This window comes from Poromitra crassiceps (assembly GCF_964638095.1).
Source record: "Poromitra crassiceps genome assembly, chromosome: 1".
NCBI classification, from domain to species: domain Eukaryota; kingdom Metazoa; phylum Chordata; class Actinopteri; order Beryciformes; family Melamphaidae; genus Poromitra; species Poromitra crassiceps.
Window position 1 is genome coordinate 89,136,696 of NC_139623.1, and position 17,433 is coordinate 89,154,128.

The following is a 17,433-nucleotide window of genomic DNA, read 5'->3' on the forward strand; positions in this document are numbered from 1 at the left end:
CCAGTATATGCTGTCAAGCCTCGCTGGGCCACTCTCTGTCCATTTATAAACGCGGAAAAGAGCTAAATCCACAGAAACGAAGCAGAAGCCTTCGGACCGAAGAAGCAGCAGATAATAATAATAATAATAATAATAATAATAATAATAATAATAATAATAATAATAATAATAATAATAATAATAATAACTTGGATTTATATAGCGACTTTCAAGAAACCCAAGGATGCTTATACCAAGGACACAGATATAAACAAAGCCTGTTTCCACAACACAGAGAGGTTGCATGGCTTCTTTCATGGCTTTCAACAAAATGTCTCACATGTCTCGCTAGATAGTCTTTTGTGGGCATCTAGTAGTGCTGAATATCGCATTTAGTGCCTTTAAGGGATTACTGGTTCATAGAGTACAACAAGTATTGTTTAAGAGCGTGAGGGCTGATGATGTGGTTGGTGCCTATCCTTTTCAAAGTTGGCTGCATGTTTATTTGGAGGTTTTTCAAGAAATACGTAGGCCTATATGAAATAATGTCTGACATGTCGTACAAACAGATTATTCAGCGTTGATTTGAATATTCAAAACCTTCAAAGTACATTCAGTTTCCATATGAGAAATCAGACACCTGCTCACCGGATCGGTACCACTGCTTCTTGATGGACTCATCATTGGTTAACGCCTGACCACTGCACTTTCTGGTAAATTACCGGAGAATGTATCTGGCAACCGAACACTAATGGGATTTCTCCTGCTATACAGTAAGTGTATAATGGCCTCTTTGCTTTGCTGGGTGAGGACTTCTTAGGTAAGCCAGTGTGTCATGAAAAATGCATCATAATTGCATTGCAGCCGTTTCACTCTGGGAGAAGAGGAGACAAATATCTTTCCTTTCAGCAGTGTACAGAGTGACTGCTGTTGTGATTGATGTGTTTGTGATTCACACTGATTTTGTCCATATGGACTGTCAGAGACTAAATTGCCTTGAGTGAATGAATGAATTGAATGGATTAGGTTATTGAATTTCAGGTCAATTGGCAAAACAAACTGGTGTAACAGAGCATATCAATTCCCAAGTTGTTGTTTTTATGCTGATTCACTTGCAGCATTACAAAAACTGACAAACTTATTAAGTTGTTTAAATTTGTATCCAGATTTTTGTGTGTGAAATTATCTTACTGCTCTGGCAGATCATTTTATCGGTTCCAACAAACGACTGTTTGTTTGTTTGTTCATTGTTTTTGTTTGTTTTTGTTTGTTTCTCAGGATTATGTTAGCCTGATTAAAACCATCCGGATCTGTGAACTCACATTCTGTTTCGTTGTGTGATTCCCTCTGGCCTACAACCGAGGGCCAACGTTTTCAGAAACTACAGAGTGTACGGGCCAATCAGGGACCTGCTTCGTAGTTGACATCGTAACCGGCCAATCAGGAACGCCGCTGGCAAAACAGTAATTGCTGCCTCCATGGCTCTCCGGCTTGAGCAGTAACGTCAACGTTTGTCTAGTTTAAACAGCCATAACGTGCAGTTATTGCAGAAAAAAACACAATAACAACAATTAAACAAGAAGAGAGGTATGCAACAGCAGAGTTTCTCTCTCCCGAGTGGATTTGGATTTGACTGGATCCGATGCTGATTGGCTGAAGGACTGGCTACTTCCACCCACTGAAATGACTGTGCACACCACAGAGTCCAGACGTTGTTTAGCCAGAAAGATTATCTGCCAGTACAGTAAGACAATGCGACTAACAATATCGCAAAATAAGTTTGATACGTCTGGAGACAAATTAAAATGACTGGATAGTTTATACGTTTTTGCAGCCTTGGTTTTACAGTACGTCACTATCAGCCTGGGTGATTTTTGCCACAGCAGCCTCTGCAGGGAAAACATCCTAAAACAAGACCCCGTAGCCTGCTGTGCTGCTTGGCTCCATCCCCTTCCCTCAGCAGCGTGTACCAGCACACTCACAGGCGTGTACTCAACCTCGTGTTGAGCCTTGAACGTCCAGGTGACAGAGGCGGTGGCTTGCACCTCGCCCCTCCTCTTGCAGGAGATGCAGCCCAGTTTGTGGCCTTCGTTGGCCACGGCCTCGGTGTCCGAGTCCACCTCCACACAGGCTGCATGGCACAGAGACGCTGCAGTGTGGAGAGGAAGAGCAGTTAGAAAACAGACACTGTCACTTTGTCGCTCTCTTCCTATTTGCATGGTAATGGGGTTTAGTGGTAAGGGCCGTGGGTGACCAATGACATCATCCTTTTTCTCATGTATCCGTGGCTTGAGAAAAAGGATGATAAAAGGGCAAAGCTCTGGTGTTTTCCCATATCTCAATACTTGCAGGCAAACTGTCTCAGCAGCATTTGACAAAACAATGATAGCTACTGTAATTGTTTTATTTGCGTGCGTGTTCATTGCTCATCACATGCTTCTTTTTTTCCCTTCCTATCGGGCATTGCTTTTTTTCTTGCATTTTCTTTATTTCCACTCATGGTTTCATGTTATAGTTTGTTGTGAATTTGTTTAATCACACCAAGCTCTTTTTAATTCTACATTTGAGCTATTTTTGTATTTGAGAAACCGAGGGGAAATAAACAGATTGCAGTGATTCTATATTTCCTTGCAGCGTGACCATTGGTAATCGAGCTAAATTCATATATAGAAGCGTGACTATATATGTCATCATCATCATCATCATGACACATCAGCCGAGAGTAACACACCTTTTCACACTGCACCTTGCAGTTTCCACTGAGGCCTCAGCATCGCTCTCAACCAATGATCTTGTGCTATTTTCAACTTTGACCTCGGGGGAAGCTTTTGTTTTGAATTGTAAGATGGGGGAGTGAGGGGAGAGGACAGGAAACACAGGTCAGATGAACAGTGACTCTGATGCTCTTTTTGTTACAGAGTTCCCTGGAATACTAACATTGCAGCACCTTTGTGAGGCATTTGTAAGATTCACAAAAAGGGGAAAATGCCGCCATACTGCAGAGGAGGGAAGGAGGGAGGAAAGAGGAGAAAGAAATAGTTAGCACAGGCGTCCACAATAGAGCTGAACAGTCACGTGACACCTTTTGCCCCGGAAGTGAGTTTCCCATTCATTTTCTCCATAGTCATTTCGGAAAAATCTTTATATAACGAGTTTTAAGGCTGGAACCAAGCCAACCCGTGACCTACTGAATCGTGAGTGACCATAAAACATTTCAGTTGGAGCAAAAACAAAAAATTATAACGGGGGCAAATCGACAATAAAAAAAAATTCCCGCTTGTTATTTTTAGTTTTTGCTCAAACTGAAATGTTTTATGGTCACTCACAATTCAGTAGGTCACGGGTTGGCTTGGTTCCAGCCTTAAAACTCGTTATACTGTATAAGGATTTTTGTCTATAGACCAAATCAGCGGGATGTTTACATTTACTTCCGGGTACCCCTGAGGTCCACACATTATAATGGCAGTGGACGGCACAAACTGACGTGTTGAAGACAAAAACAGACAAAGAAGACAAAAATGGTTCGTCCGTGTTGTGTTGTTGTTTAATATCATTCATAACAACACTTTCACTAACGTTAGTGGAGACCAGACTAGCTAATTTACCTGTTGGACCAGACTAGAGTAGACTTGAAGCTAAATTAAATTGACGTGGCGTCAGTAGCTCTGTCTGTACCAGGCTCTTTCTCGCCGAGAAGAGCCTGGTGACGCGAGGTTACTCTGTCTGTAACGTAAAAAAACAGCGAGTTTGACAGACAAACAAACGTTATTAGCTAGCTAACACTACATAAAACAAACACAGAAGAAAGGCTAGATACGTCGGACAAGCATGTTTACCAACCGTTTAACCATTTAAATTGAAAGTAGTCGGCCGAAAACAACGAGAGGGTTTGACAGCATTTATTTGACAACACGCACATTTAAACCTGCCGCCTTCCCCAAGTGGTACCCGGAAGTAAATTTGTTTACATGGTGACGTCACGGTGATTTGGTCTATTGAGAAAATGAATCGGGAACTCACTTCCGCGGCTGGAAACATCACGGAAAGTCACGTGACTGTTAAGCTCTATAACAGCCATTTCAACAAAAGCATGGAGAGAGGCCTAATGCTGGCTGATGCACTGTAGAGAGAGGGGGAGGAGAAGAGAAAAGGGGAAAAAGGAGGAGAGAAAGTTAAGATCACAACACATCGGATCTGGGCAAACAGCATTCCCATATAATTCAGTGTTTGTTCTAGCCTGCTTGGAGAATGGGTGGAGTCAGACCCATAGAAACTAACAATGAGTAAATTTAAGGGTCCCCATAGCACAAAAACACCATCATATATCTGTGGGTTGTTTGTTTGCATCATATTACTTTTTGCTCTAATTAGCTAGCTAGTGTGTGTGTGTGTGTGTGTGCATGCGTGCATGCGTGCGTGCGTGCAACACGTTCTCACTCCGAGCGCGTAGCATATTGACGCTTTGTCCCGTCCCTTATGCGCCACTTGTTACTAACATGGTACCCTTGAGCGACCCATGAAACGACTTGGGCTTTCCGACTAAACTCAATGCAAACCCATAGAAGTAATCTTTGACGCTTATGGCAACTGCTCCCCCATCAGCCTAACTGCTCGCCCATTAGTCAACTGCTCGCCCATTAGCGTCTGGGGGGAGGTTAGGTTTAGGCGTGGGGGGTGGGAGAGGTTAGGTTTAGGGTCTGGGGGAGGTTAGGTTTAGGCATGGGGGTGGGAGAAGTTAGGGTTAGGGTTAGGGTCTGGGGGAGGTTAGGTTTAGGCATGGGGGGTGGGAGAGGTTAGGTTTAGGGTTAGGGTCTGGGAGAGGTTAGCTCCTCCAGACCCTAATGGGGGAGCACTTGACTAACGGGGGAGCAGTTAGGCTAATGGGAGAGCAGTTAGGCTAATGGGGGAGCAGTTGCCATAAGCGTCAAAGATTACTTCCATGGGTTTGCATTGAGTTTAGTCGGAAAGCCCAAGTCGTTTCATGTGTCGCTCAAGGGTACCATGTTAGTAAAAAGGGACGCACAAGGGACGGGACAAAGCGTCAATATGCTACGCGCTCGGTGTGCGTGTGTGCATGTGCGTGGAATTTTGGCCGGCCACAGCTATGCCATTTTACGTGCGATCGGGCTGAAACTTTCAGGGGGTATAAAGAGCACTGGTGCGGGTGACCTGACGGAGCCTGATTTTTCAATTAGGTGATTGCCCTAATTACCTAATGGTGATGACATCAGTGATGATGTCATCAGTGATGTCATCCATCCTGGCTGAGGCTAAGTTCAGTGATGATGTCATCAGGGGTGTCATCCGTGATGATGTCATCAGTGATGTCATAGATCAGGCAAGGCCACGTAGCGGCACAGCTGCATAGTGACACGCAGTGGGAGAACTGCGAGCCCATGCAGCGGGCGAGCCTAGGATTGCTAGTATATCACTGCTACGCTGACGACACTCAGCTTTTTCTCTCTTTTCCCCCTTCCGACACACAGATTGAAACACGTCTTGCCGCTTGCCTCAAAGACATCCTCTCCTGGATGACAGACCATCATCTCAAACTGAACCTCAGCAAAACGGAATTACTTTACATCCCCGGAAAAAACTGCCCCCTCACTGACCTCTCCATCACCATCGACAATACCACAGTTCTTCCCTCTCAATTCGTTAAAAACCTTGGTGTACTTATCGACAACCAGCTATCTAACTCACCCTCAATTACAGCCATCGCCCGCTCCTGTAGATTCTCTTTATACAACATCAGAAAAATCCGTAAGTTCCTCACCACCGAAGCAACACAACTCTTGGTCCAGGCTCTTGTCCTCCCCCGCCTGGACTATTGTAATGTCCTCCTGGCGGGGTTACCCGCATCTGTCATCCAGCCCCTCCAATTCATCCAAAACTCTGCTGCCCGTCTGATCTTCAACCTCCCTAAATTCTCCCATGTCACCCCTCTTTTCCGTCAACTTCATTGGCTCCCGGTCCTTGCACGCATCAAATTCAAGACCTTGGTTTTGGCCTTCAGGGCAGTCCACCGATCAGCCCCCCTTTATTTACAATCCCTCGTCACCTTCCAAACACCTCACCGCTCCCTCCGCTCCTTCACCTCCACCGCTCGCCTAGCCCCTCCATCACTTCTTACGCCTGGTAGTCGTCTGTCCCGTTCCCGCCTGTTCTCCGCTCTGGCTCCACAATGGTGGAATGAGCTTCCCCCTTCGGTAGTGTTGGCCGAAACACTTCCTATTTTCCGCCGGAGGCTAAAAACCCACCTCTTTGGACTACACCTGGGTCCTCCTTAAGGGTTAATGCTATTGTTACATTTCACATTTCACTGCTTCATTTGTTGTTTTTAACTTATCTTAATGTTTACATTTGACTCTTACATATGTTTCTCTTTTTAATTTGTTCTTATCTGATATGTTTATTAATTGTAATTGTGTAACCTGTAAGTCGCTTTGGATAAAAGCGTCTGCTAAATGAAATAAAGTAAAGTAAAATAAAAGTATGTGGGCGATGTTTGTTTCAAGTTCTGTGTTCGGCCACAGCTATGCTGTCTTACGTCGTTACGTGCGATCGGGCTGAAACTTTCAGGGTGTATAAAGGGCACCCATGCGGGTGACCTGATGGAACCGGATTTTTTAATTATGTGATTGCCCATTGCGACATCATTGTGACATCACTGATGATGTCATCTGTGACACACACACACACAGACACACACACACACACACACACACACACACACACACGAGAGAGACTGAGGGAGAGGGGGAGAGAGGAGAGGGAGAGAGAGTGGGAGAGATACTGAGGGAGAGTAGAGGGAGTGAGACTGAAGCCTGGATTATGCTTGACGCTTTGGCCGGCCGCACGGAAATGAGAGACACGGAATCCTGACGAGGAAACGTGTGGAGCTTATATACTCTGTGTGGGTTTCTGCAGGCGGAATTGAGCGCGAGTCTTGAAAACTCCATTTTGTCCGCCCAGCCGCGTCCGTGTCCGCGTCCGCGTAGTTACAAAATTCGGCGTGCGCACGGCCGGTCGAAAACCGTCCGCACGGAGCCTTGCGGAGGGGCGTGTCTGCTGATTTGACGTCACTTTTCCGTGCGGACACTCGCGTTCCTCGCTGATGCGGAAAGCATAATGAGACCTTTAGGGAGAGGGAGAGAGGGGGGGGGGACTGAGGGAAAGAGAGAGGGAGACTCCCGCTGTATAAATAATGGTAAAAAAAAAACATTGTGCGCGTGCGCTCATTGCGCGTGTCAATAGGGCAGGCGAGGCCACGCAGCAGCTGAGGTACGGGCGAGGCCACACAGCGGCCGAGCCTAGTTATATAAATCTGACTTTATTATTTGTGTCGATTACAATCCACTCTAAGCTGCGCCAGCTGTCCATGTTGTTGCAATTCCTTTGTTGCCTATCAGGAGGCAGATAAAAATCCTACATTACCTAATAAAAGTATTCTATTTGCGATTAACAACGGAATCTACATCTACCCTTCTGTCTCACCACTATGTGATAGGTGTCAAGGGTCAAAGGGTACACTGTCATACGCTTTTTATTGTGCTTGCAGATAGGCAAGCACAATCTTAGAATCTCTCATACTTATTATTATTATTGTGCTTGCAGATAGGCAAGCACAATCTTAGAATCTCTCATACTTATTATTCTTTTTATTATTTTTCTTCTATCCAAAAGTTTGCTTCACCATTTCTCCTACAGTTTTCACACTACACAGACATGGGAGACATCAAAACGTGCGGCTCATTGAGGAATCGTGTGCATTTGGATTGCTAAGGGTTTCGTTCGCCGGTTTTCGCGATATTGGCGTTAACGTACGATTTTTTTCCCCATTCACTTGAATGGGGTTTCGAAATCGTTGGCATTAAATTAGCTCTAGCTCAGACACCGTATGACCTGCTATTACCAAACTTTGTAGGTAGGTTTACAGAGTCACCTTTTACTCTGTGCGGGAAAATTCCACTATTTGACCAGATGGTGGCGCTATAACAGCCGTCCTTACGTTTTGGTCCATAACTTTTGAACCGTAAGGGCTACATTAAAAATTCTTTTTTCCCTGGATTCCTTGGGTCATTCCGCATCTGCTGATATAGGCCCCGCCCATTTCCGTCTAACTAGATTTTCCGCCATTTTGAATTTTGTCGAAAAGCGTTTTTTCGCTATTTCTCCTTCAAATTTTGCCCGATCTTCACCAAACCACATCACAGAGCGTGTGTGGACTGTCCCGCACAAAACTTATTTTGCGTTTTTTTGAAATTCCGCACCGTTGCGATATAATCGACCTCCAAAGTTCTGTGGGTGGGGCCTATTTCACAAAGATCGTCCGATGCGAACCAAACTTGGTCCAGGTGTGGAAGGATGTACTCTGAGCCTATAGGAGAAATATTTTGTCATTTCGCCTCTAGGGGGCGCTATAGCAGCATTCAGAACCTGTACCTTCTAAATTGGTTTATTTTGAAGGGCGGCAGGAAGTGCTGATTAATAGGAATTATGGCCAGCCTTCCTCTATTGACACTTGACACTTCTGAGCTGATTTCAGAAAAGAAAGTGTCCTTTGGCCTGTAGGGGGCGGGGGTGGGTGGGGCCTACTTCACAAAAACCGCCATAACTCTGGACCACATTGTCCGATCCGAACCAAACTTGGTCCAGGTATGCACATATGTACTCTGAGCTGATAAAAATAAAATTGTGTCATTTCGCCTATAGGGGGCGCTATAGCAGCATTCAGTAGCTGTATCCCACAAACTGTAAGAGCGACTGTTCCCAAATTGGGTACATAGGTTCATAGAGTACTCTTCTAATCTGGCCTAAAAAATTATACCAATTGACCTCACGGTGGCGCTATAGCTGCCCTCTTTACGTTTTGAGGCTGTATTTATACTGGATGGGAGGGTGGGGTCTAAGGCAGGGGCGGTGCAAGGGGGGCGGAGCGTCACGCGGGAGCAAGCACAATCAAATTTGCTTCAGCAAATTTAGCCCGTTCTAGTTCTTTTTATTATTTTTCTTCTATCCAAAAGTTTGCTTCACCATTTCTCCTACAGTTTTCACACTACACAGACATGGGAGACATCAAAACGTGCGGCTCATTGAGGAATCGTGTGCATTTGGATTGCTAAGGGTTTCGTTCGCCGGTTTTCGCGATATTGGCGTTAACGTACGATTTTTTTCCCCATTCACTTGAATAGGGTTTCAAAATCGTTGGCATTAAATTAGCTCTAGCTCAGACACCGTATGACCTGCTATTACCAAACTTTGTAGGTAGGTTTACAGAGTCACCTTTTACTCTGTGCGGGAAAATTCCACTATTTGACCAGATGGTGGCGCTATAACAGCCGTCCTTACGTTTTGGTCCATAACTTTTGAACCGTAAGGGCTACATTCAAAATTCTTTTTTCCCTGGATTCCTTGGGTCATTCCGCATCTGCTGATATAGGCCCCGCCCATTTCCGTCTAACTAGATTTTCCGCCATTTTGAATTTTGTTGAAAAGCGTTTTTTCGCTATTTCTCCTTCAAATTTTGCCCGATCTTCACCAAACCACATCACAGAGCGTGTGTGGACTGTCCCGCACAAAACTTATTTTGCGTTTTTTTGAAATTCCGCACCGTTGCGATATAATCGACCTCCAAAGTTCTGTGGGTGGGGCCTATTTCACAAAGATCGTCCGATGCTAACCAAACTTGGTACAGGTGTGGACGGATGTACTCTGAGCCTATAGGACAAATATTTTGTCATTTCGCCTCTAGGGGGCGCTATAGCAGCATTCAGTACCTGTACCTTCTAAATTGGTTTATTTTGAAGGGCGGCAGGAAGTGCTGATTCATTGGAATTATGGCCAGCCTTCTTTCTTGTATGACACTTGACACTTCTGAGCTGATTTCAGAAAAGAAAGTGTCATTTGGCCTGTAGGGGGCGGGGGTGGGTGGGGCCTACTTCACAAAAACCACCATAACTCCGGACCACATTGTCCAATCCGAACCAAACTTGGTCCAGGTATGCACATATGTACTCTGAGCTGATAAAAATAAAATTGTGTCATTTCGCCTATAGGGGGCGCTATAGCAGCATTCAGTAGCTGTATCTCACAAACTGTAAGAGCGACTGTTCCCAAATTGGGTACATAGGTTCATAGAGTACTCTTCTAATCTGGCCTAAAAAATTATACCAATTGACCTCACGGTGGCGCTATAGCTGCCCTCTTTACGTTTTGGTTTGTAAGTTTGGAACCATAGCTTCTACGATCAAAATTCTTTCTGCCCTGGTTTCCTTGGCTCCTCCCGCTTGTACTCACAAAGGCCCGCCCATTTCCCGCCCACAACTACTTAGTACACCCTAGCACCGATCTACGAATGCCCTATACCGATGAGCCGAACACACCATACCATCCAGTTAATACACCCTTGCAACGGCCTAAACACGTCCTAGCTACACATTGCCGATTGGGGCTGTATTGATAGTGGATGGGAGGGCGGGGTCTAAGGCAGGGGCGGTGCAAGGGGGGCGGAGTGTCACGGGGGAGCAAGCACAATCAAATTTGCTTCAGCAAATTTAGCCCGTTCTAGTTGGTTTTGCTCTTCACTGTCCGGATTCTGGGCCAAAATATTTGACTGGTACTCTAAGGCCTATGGGATAACCCTTCAGCTGGAGGCGGAACTCCCCATCTTCGGCTGTGCAGCAATCAGACGCAGGGGACGACGGTCGCAAAGATACTCATTTTGAAATAGTGGAAGTCCCACTCTCCACCTTCTTTTCGGGTGTGGCTGGCGGACATGGTTTCGGTTGTACGTATGGAGAGACTCAGGTTCCTGAGGACCAACTCACTTAGGAAGTTCTCAATTATTTGGGATCTGTTCCTTGCCTACTTTGATGAGGTTAGAAACGATGAATAACTCGCCCCGCTGCGCTAACCTCTCATGGACTCCTTGCACAGGATTTTATGTATAGCATCCCTTACAAGCACTTAAGCACCTTATGCGACTGGTAGCATCATATTGTAATGTTGGTATGTGTTTGTTTTTCTTTGTATATCTTTGTGCCTGAGTTTGTTTTGCTTTTGTTTGTTCTGAAAATTGAAAAATAAAATATTGAAAAAAACAACAACAACGGAATCTACATTGTTATAAGTTATGAGAAACACTATAATTATTTGCAAATGCTGTTTTGACCCAGGTCTGCAGGACAGTTCTGTCATATTAGCAGAGGCGGTGAAAGACAGAAAGGCGAAGACGGACACAGCAGCAAGACGGTCCATGCAGAAAAACAACGAATGAAAGGATTCAGGTTTGAGATGAGATGGCTGGTAGGTATATTGACTGCTCAAAGAAAGGGAGGAGGGACCTGGAACACAGACAGAGGAAACACATTACAATGCAGACACGGCACGTTTGACGGACAGCTCATCCAACAAAAGCACAGAGACATGAAGAGGATGTCTGCAGACAGGACAGAGCACTTTGGCTGTGAGACAGAAGACAACGGCCAGGAAACAGACAATCAAGAGAGACAGACAGAAAGAGAGAGAGCTCAGTGCTCATAGTAAGAAGCAGTAGTGCTGAGCAAGGTGATGACACAGGAGAGAGAGAGGTAGTGAAGGGTGCTGCTGATTGTCCAGCACACTCCACAGCTGAAACAGCATGTTGTGAAGACAGCATGTTGTGAGGACAGCATGTTGTGAGGACAGCATGTTGTGAAGACAGCATGTTGTGAAGACAGCATGACAGCATGTTGTGAAGACAGCATGTTGTGAAGACAGCATGTTGTGAAGACAGCATGTTGTGAAGATAGCATGTTGTGAAGACAGCATGTTGTGAAGACAGCATGTTGTGAAGACAGCAGGTTGTGAGGACAGCATGTTGTGAAGACAGCATGTTGTGAGGACAGCATGTTGTGAAGACAGCATGTTGTGAGGACAGCATGTTGTGAAGACAGCATGTTGTGAAGACAGCATGTTGTGAAGACAGCATGACAGCATGTTGTGAAGACAGCATGTTGTGAGGACAGCATGTTGTGAAGACAGCATGTTGTGAAGACAGCATGTTGTGGGGACAGCATGTTGTGAAGACAGCATGTTGTAAAGACAGCATGACAGCATGTTGTGAAGACAGCATGTTGTGAAGACAGCATGTTGTAAAGACAGCATGACAGCATGTTGTGAAGACAGCATGTTGTGAAGACAGCATGTTGTGAAGACAGCATGTTGTGAGGACAGCATGTTGTGAAGACAGCATGTTGTAAGGACAGCATGTTGTGAGGACAGCATGTTGTGAGGACAGCATGTTGTGAAGACAGCATGTTGTGAGGACAGCATGTTGTGAAGACAGCATTTTGTGAAGACAGCATGGCAGCATGTTGTGAAGACAGCATGTTGTGACGACAGCATGTTGTGAGGACAGCATGTTGTGAAGACAGCATGTTGTGAAGACAGCATGTTGTGAGGACAGCATGTTGTGAAGACAGCATGTTGTGAAGACAGCATGTTGTGAGGACAGCATGTTGTGAAGACAGCATGTTGTGAAGACAGCATGGCAGCATGTTGTGAAGACAGCATGTTGTGAAGACAGCATGTTGTGAGGACAGCATGTTGTGAGGACAGCATGTTGTGAAGACAGCATGTTGTGAAGACAGCATGTTGTGAGGACAGCATGTTGTGAGGACAGCATGTTGTGAAGACAGCATGTTGTGAAGACAGCATGTTGTGAGGACAGCATGTTGTGAAGACAGCATGTTGTGAAGACAGAAAGACAGAGAGAGACGGACAGGCAGGCGGACACGGAGTGCAGACTACTAAACTGCCACGGTAACGGTGATGGTTCTCAGTAAGGGCAGACACACACACTACACAGAGCGTGCAATATGCAAATCCATTGCGTAATCTGTGGCTGAGGGTTATGCAACAACGGATATTCCAGAAATTGCAGATTAAGAGATTTTTATACTGACATGGGGGCTGGCTGGTTAATCCTTCATATGAATTTATACTAGGCTACTGTATTCCCCTGGGGCCGCCAATGCAAAAAAGCCGAATTATAGCTAAGCTGTATAAAAGGCTATCCACCCACTGAGGTTAGGTAGTTTAGTAGGCTGCTGGGAGCTATTCACCTTATGTAGCCACGCCCACTTGACCCAGTTGTGTTATGACTTCGTGTTCAAAACACTGTCTGTTTTACCTGGTCACTAGCACTTTACTGTCACAGGAAGTGTAAACACAAGAGGAAGTAACTGGCTGACCCCTGTGTTGGAACATAAGGTGAATAGGGAATACAAAAAGGATCAAGGTTTTGCTGAACTAACCATAAGACAGCGAGGGACAGGAGAGCAAATTGGATAACCGACAGCAAAATGGAAAATGAAGGACAACATCCGTCTCCATGACACACACACACACACACACACACACACACACACACACACACACACACACACACACACACACACACACACACACACACAACCTGGGGAAATGCCAAGTATCCATGATATTTCCCTTGACACCACCAAGCAAGGGACTTTCCAATGGAACAAGTAGTAGACCATTTAACTGCACTAACACCTCCACAAAGCTGTCACATACAGAGCTGCTGTCGGCTACTGCAGTGATGGTATAGCTTATCTGTGTAGAACAGGGGTGGGCAACTATTTTTCATGGGGGGCCACATGAGAAACACAGATTGTTGCCGGGGGCCGAACAAATATTGTCATGCCGTAACCCATGGATGGGAAACTTTGATGATAGAAAGGGCCACAAAAAAATTTCCTCGCTACCAGATTTAGCTGAGGGCTGAACGGCGCCAGCGCAAAAAATTTAGGGCATTTGAAGCCAGGTTTAGAGGAATAACTCATTTTAAATTAACAGTTGTGATGCAGTCTTAACCACCAATATTTGATCCTTTTCTCACTCACTCCTACTGTATGTCACCACCTGCTCTCCCTGCAGGGCTTGAAATTAACTTTTTTCACCACCTGCCAATATGGCTGCTAGATTTTAAAGTTACCAGAAAATTAGAATTTGCACTTGCCGAAATGTTTTTCTTGAAATAAACCAGAATATGAGTTGGTTAATTTAAGCATAAGTATCAGTAAGTGGCCCGGGATTCTCAAAGCCTGTGTTGAGGGTCACACAAGAACAAAAATGCACTCTTGAAGCTAAATAAATCCAAAAACCAACAAGTTAATTATTTAAATTTCTACTTCAATGTAGAACAGACATTTCTTACACATGAGATTATAGCCTTTTAGTCATAAATATTATTGAAAGATAGGCTATTCCATATTCCAGACTGAAATGCTATAACAGAAGAGTATTGGCCAGAATGACATGAACATTTGGACACTTATTCAGCGGGTATCTTGCATGTTGCGTTCAGGTGCACTGTAAAAAAAAAATTTTTTTTTTTTTTTTTTTTTTTTTGCAATTCCATCGCGGGCCACACAGGGGGCGCCCGCGGGCCGCATACGGCCCGCGGGCCGTATGTTGCCCATGTATGGCAAGCCAGAGGAATTCTTGACTCGTTACAAACAACCTTTCGTCACTCTCTTGTGTCTGTCTTTACAGCTACTGTATTGTCTTCTAGAAATGTCCTTGGTGGGAAACAGCTGCACCGCTGGTCCACACAAGCTCTAGAGAGAAAAAAACAGATTTTCAAAAAAGTAAAAAATGTCTGGCCTGGGAACTTTGTTGCATGTCACCCCCATAGACTGTGATCACCCCTCTCATATTTGCTGTCTCTTGTTGTGGACTATCAAATGAATGAAATATATTATGTGTGTGTGTGTGTGTGTGTGTGTGTGTGTGTGTGTGTGTGTGTGTGTGTGTGTGTGTGTGTGTGTGTGTGTGTGTATATGTATATATATGTATATATATATACAGTATAATATATATATATATATATATATATATATATATATATATATATATATATATATATATATATATATTTTGTGATAAACACCATGCTAATGAGTTTTGGCAAAAAATGCTTTCATCAGACCATCATACACATGATACTTCGCCAATTTGTGAAAAACAAAAAGCAATAGTATACAGGCTCACAGCTTTGTGGCTGACCCTAACATTCTTCATAAACACTAGGAGTTGATGCCATCGGGTAGAAGGTACAGATGTCCAAACTGTAGATTTAACAGATATCAAAGTTACTGACCAACAGGCCTAAATAACGGGACTTGGCTCTTGGTCACAATGGTAGGCTAGATTTGTATTGTTGAACTGTGCAATATGTAGCCATTGTGACTTTGTTTCTGGTCTGGTGTTGGGAATTGTATAAACTGTTATAAGGGTTAGGATGCAGTTGGATGTGGTGTACAGTATGTCTGATGTGTCCATATGTGTGTCTATGTCACTTGAAGGACCACTTTGCCTATTTTCAACCAGCTTTGTATAATTACAATATCAGTAGCATTATGCAAATGAACAATATTTAATCCTCCATCTTTCCTGGACCAAGAGCTCCCCATTCATTCGCAGAACTTGGTACAGTAAGTTCTGCAAATGAAAGTAGAGGGAGCAATTAATGATAATGATAGTGATAGTCAAAACCGCTCCAAGTGACATCATTATGACATCATTTGGACCAGGAAGTTCTGTGAATGAATGGGAGCTGTCGATCCAGGCAAGGAGGGAAGTTCAATATTATTCATTTGCATACTACTGATTTTGTAATGATACAAAGCTGGTTGAAACTAAGTGTGCAATGGAATGCAATGACGGTAGCTTTCCTTACGATCCAAGCCAAAATGTCTCTATGGAGAAGAACAAATTAAATCTGGAATCAAGAATACCGGTAATAGTCCTGGTTTCCCAAAAGACAGGCTTCTGTGTAATGTACTTTCCAATATGTGTGGGTGTGGTGGCTTGGCTGGAGTGACGGAGTGGATTTCAATCTAATTTGTCAGGGCTGAGAGGCTGGCTCCCGTTCACACTGAGCGCCTTGGTCTATCACTATAGGTGCTCAAGCCATTTGCTGGTTCTGCGCTGTTAGCCTGCTGTCAGAAGGCAAGGCCGCATCACTCAGTTGATTGATTGGGACAGTTTACATTAGGCTATGCCAGGAAAACAAGACAGGCGCACTTAAGCCACCTTGTACACTGCTCTTTTTAGTGGGGGCTTAGCGGGATGGAGCGTGGGTGGAGCCTGAATTATGATGTCAGGCAAGGGGATTGTGCACTAAGTAAGCATTTGCCTAAATATATAGTTTGTTAAATTATGATTTCCTGATGTCAATGGTTGAAATCTACAGTATATTCAGTCAATGCCATGTTAATAAATGCTGATGCCATGGATACTACATGCATAGTTGGTTTTGGTGTAGTTTTTCCCTCGCATTGTATTTTTGTATACTGTTTTGATTTATGGTCATACTTTTTCTTAGGAAATCACAAAAAGTGTGGACCAAAGCAGCTCAAAAGGCAATTAGTATACAAAGTGAAAAAAAGGGGAGCTACTTGGAGTTTGCCCGTAGTAGATTGAAGATACAGTATATTCTGTTTTGTAACTGCTTGTACACAGATATATTACTTCTTATTAAATATTGCCTACATACTTTTTCTTATAAAGTGTCTACATGTATCTTCAAGCAATAGAGAATAAAGAGTATTATTATTGGTGCATCTAGCGCAGGGGTGCCCAATACGTCGATCGCGATCGACCGGTCGATCGCGAAGGTAGTGTGGTCGATCGCATGGCATTGAGGGGAGAAAAAAAAAAAAATTTTTTTTTTTTTTTTTTTTTTTTTTTTTACTGTTTTTCCACTGTTTCCACTGTTTTTCCACTGTTTCCACTGTTTTTCCACTGTTTTTCCACTGTTCCACTGTTTTCCACTGTATACAGTGTATATATATATAAATAAATATGTTTGGTAGATCACTTTGACTTGGTCATTTTAAAAGTAGCTCCCAAGCTGAAAAAGTGTGGGCACCCCTGATCTAGCGTGATCCTCCCACATGCTACGTCCTGCCGGTGAAGCTCCCCGCTGTCAGGTGAAAAGAAGCGGCTGGCAACTGCGCATGTGTCGGTCGGAGGAAGCATGGTGCTAGTCTACGACTCCCCAGATCGGCAGAGGGTGGCGCAGCGACCGGGGCAGCAGGGGGAAATATATATCTGCAAATGAAAGTAGAGAGAGCAATTATATATTATAATATATAATATACTATATTATATATTATATATATATATATATATAGAGAGAGAGAGAGAGAGAGAGAGAAAGAGAGAGCAATTATATATATATATATATATATATATATATATATATATATATATATATATATATATATATAATTGCTCTCTCTCTCTCTCTCTCTATATATATATATATATATACATATTAGGGCTGTCAAACGATTAATTTTCTTAATCTTGCTATTAACTATAGTTAATCGCGGTTAATCACATCTTTGTATCGCATGTTTAAAATGCCATTATTTTGCATTT

The 17,433-nt window shown here is 43.8% G+C and overlaps 1 protein-coding gene across 1 annotated transcript in view; it reads right to left on the reverse strand.

Moving 5' to 3' along the window:
* The window catches only part of scn1ba (sodium channel, voltage-gated, type I, beta a), a gene marked incomplete at both ends in the record, with an annotated part of 30,181 nt that overhangs the window by 10,438 nt on the left and 2,310 nt on the right, over window positions 1-17,433 (reverse strand). Inside the window, one exon of the mRNA XM_083660840.1 lies at window positions 1,962-2,128. Within this exon, the coding sequence (XP_083516966.1) occupies window positions 1,962-2,128 (167 nt within the window). The remainder of the gene's footprint in view (window positions 1-1,961; window positions 2,129-17,433) is intronic.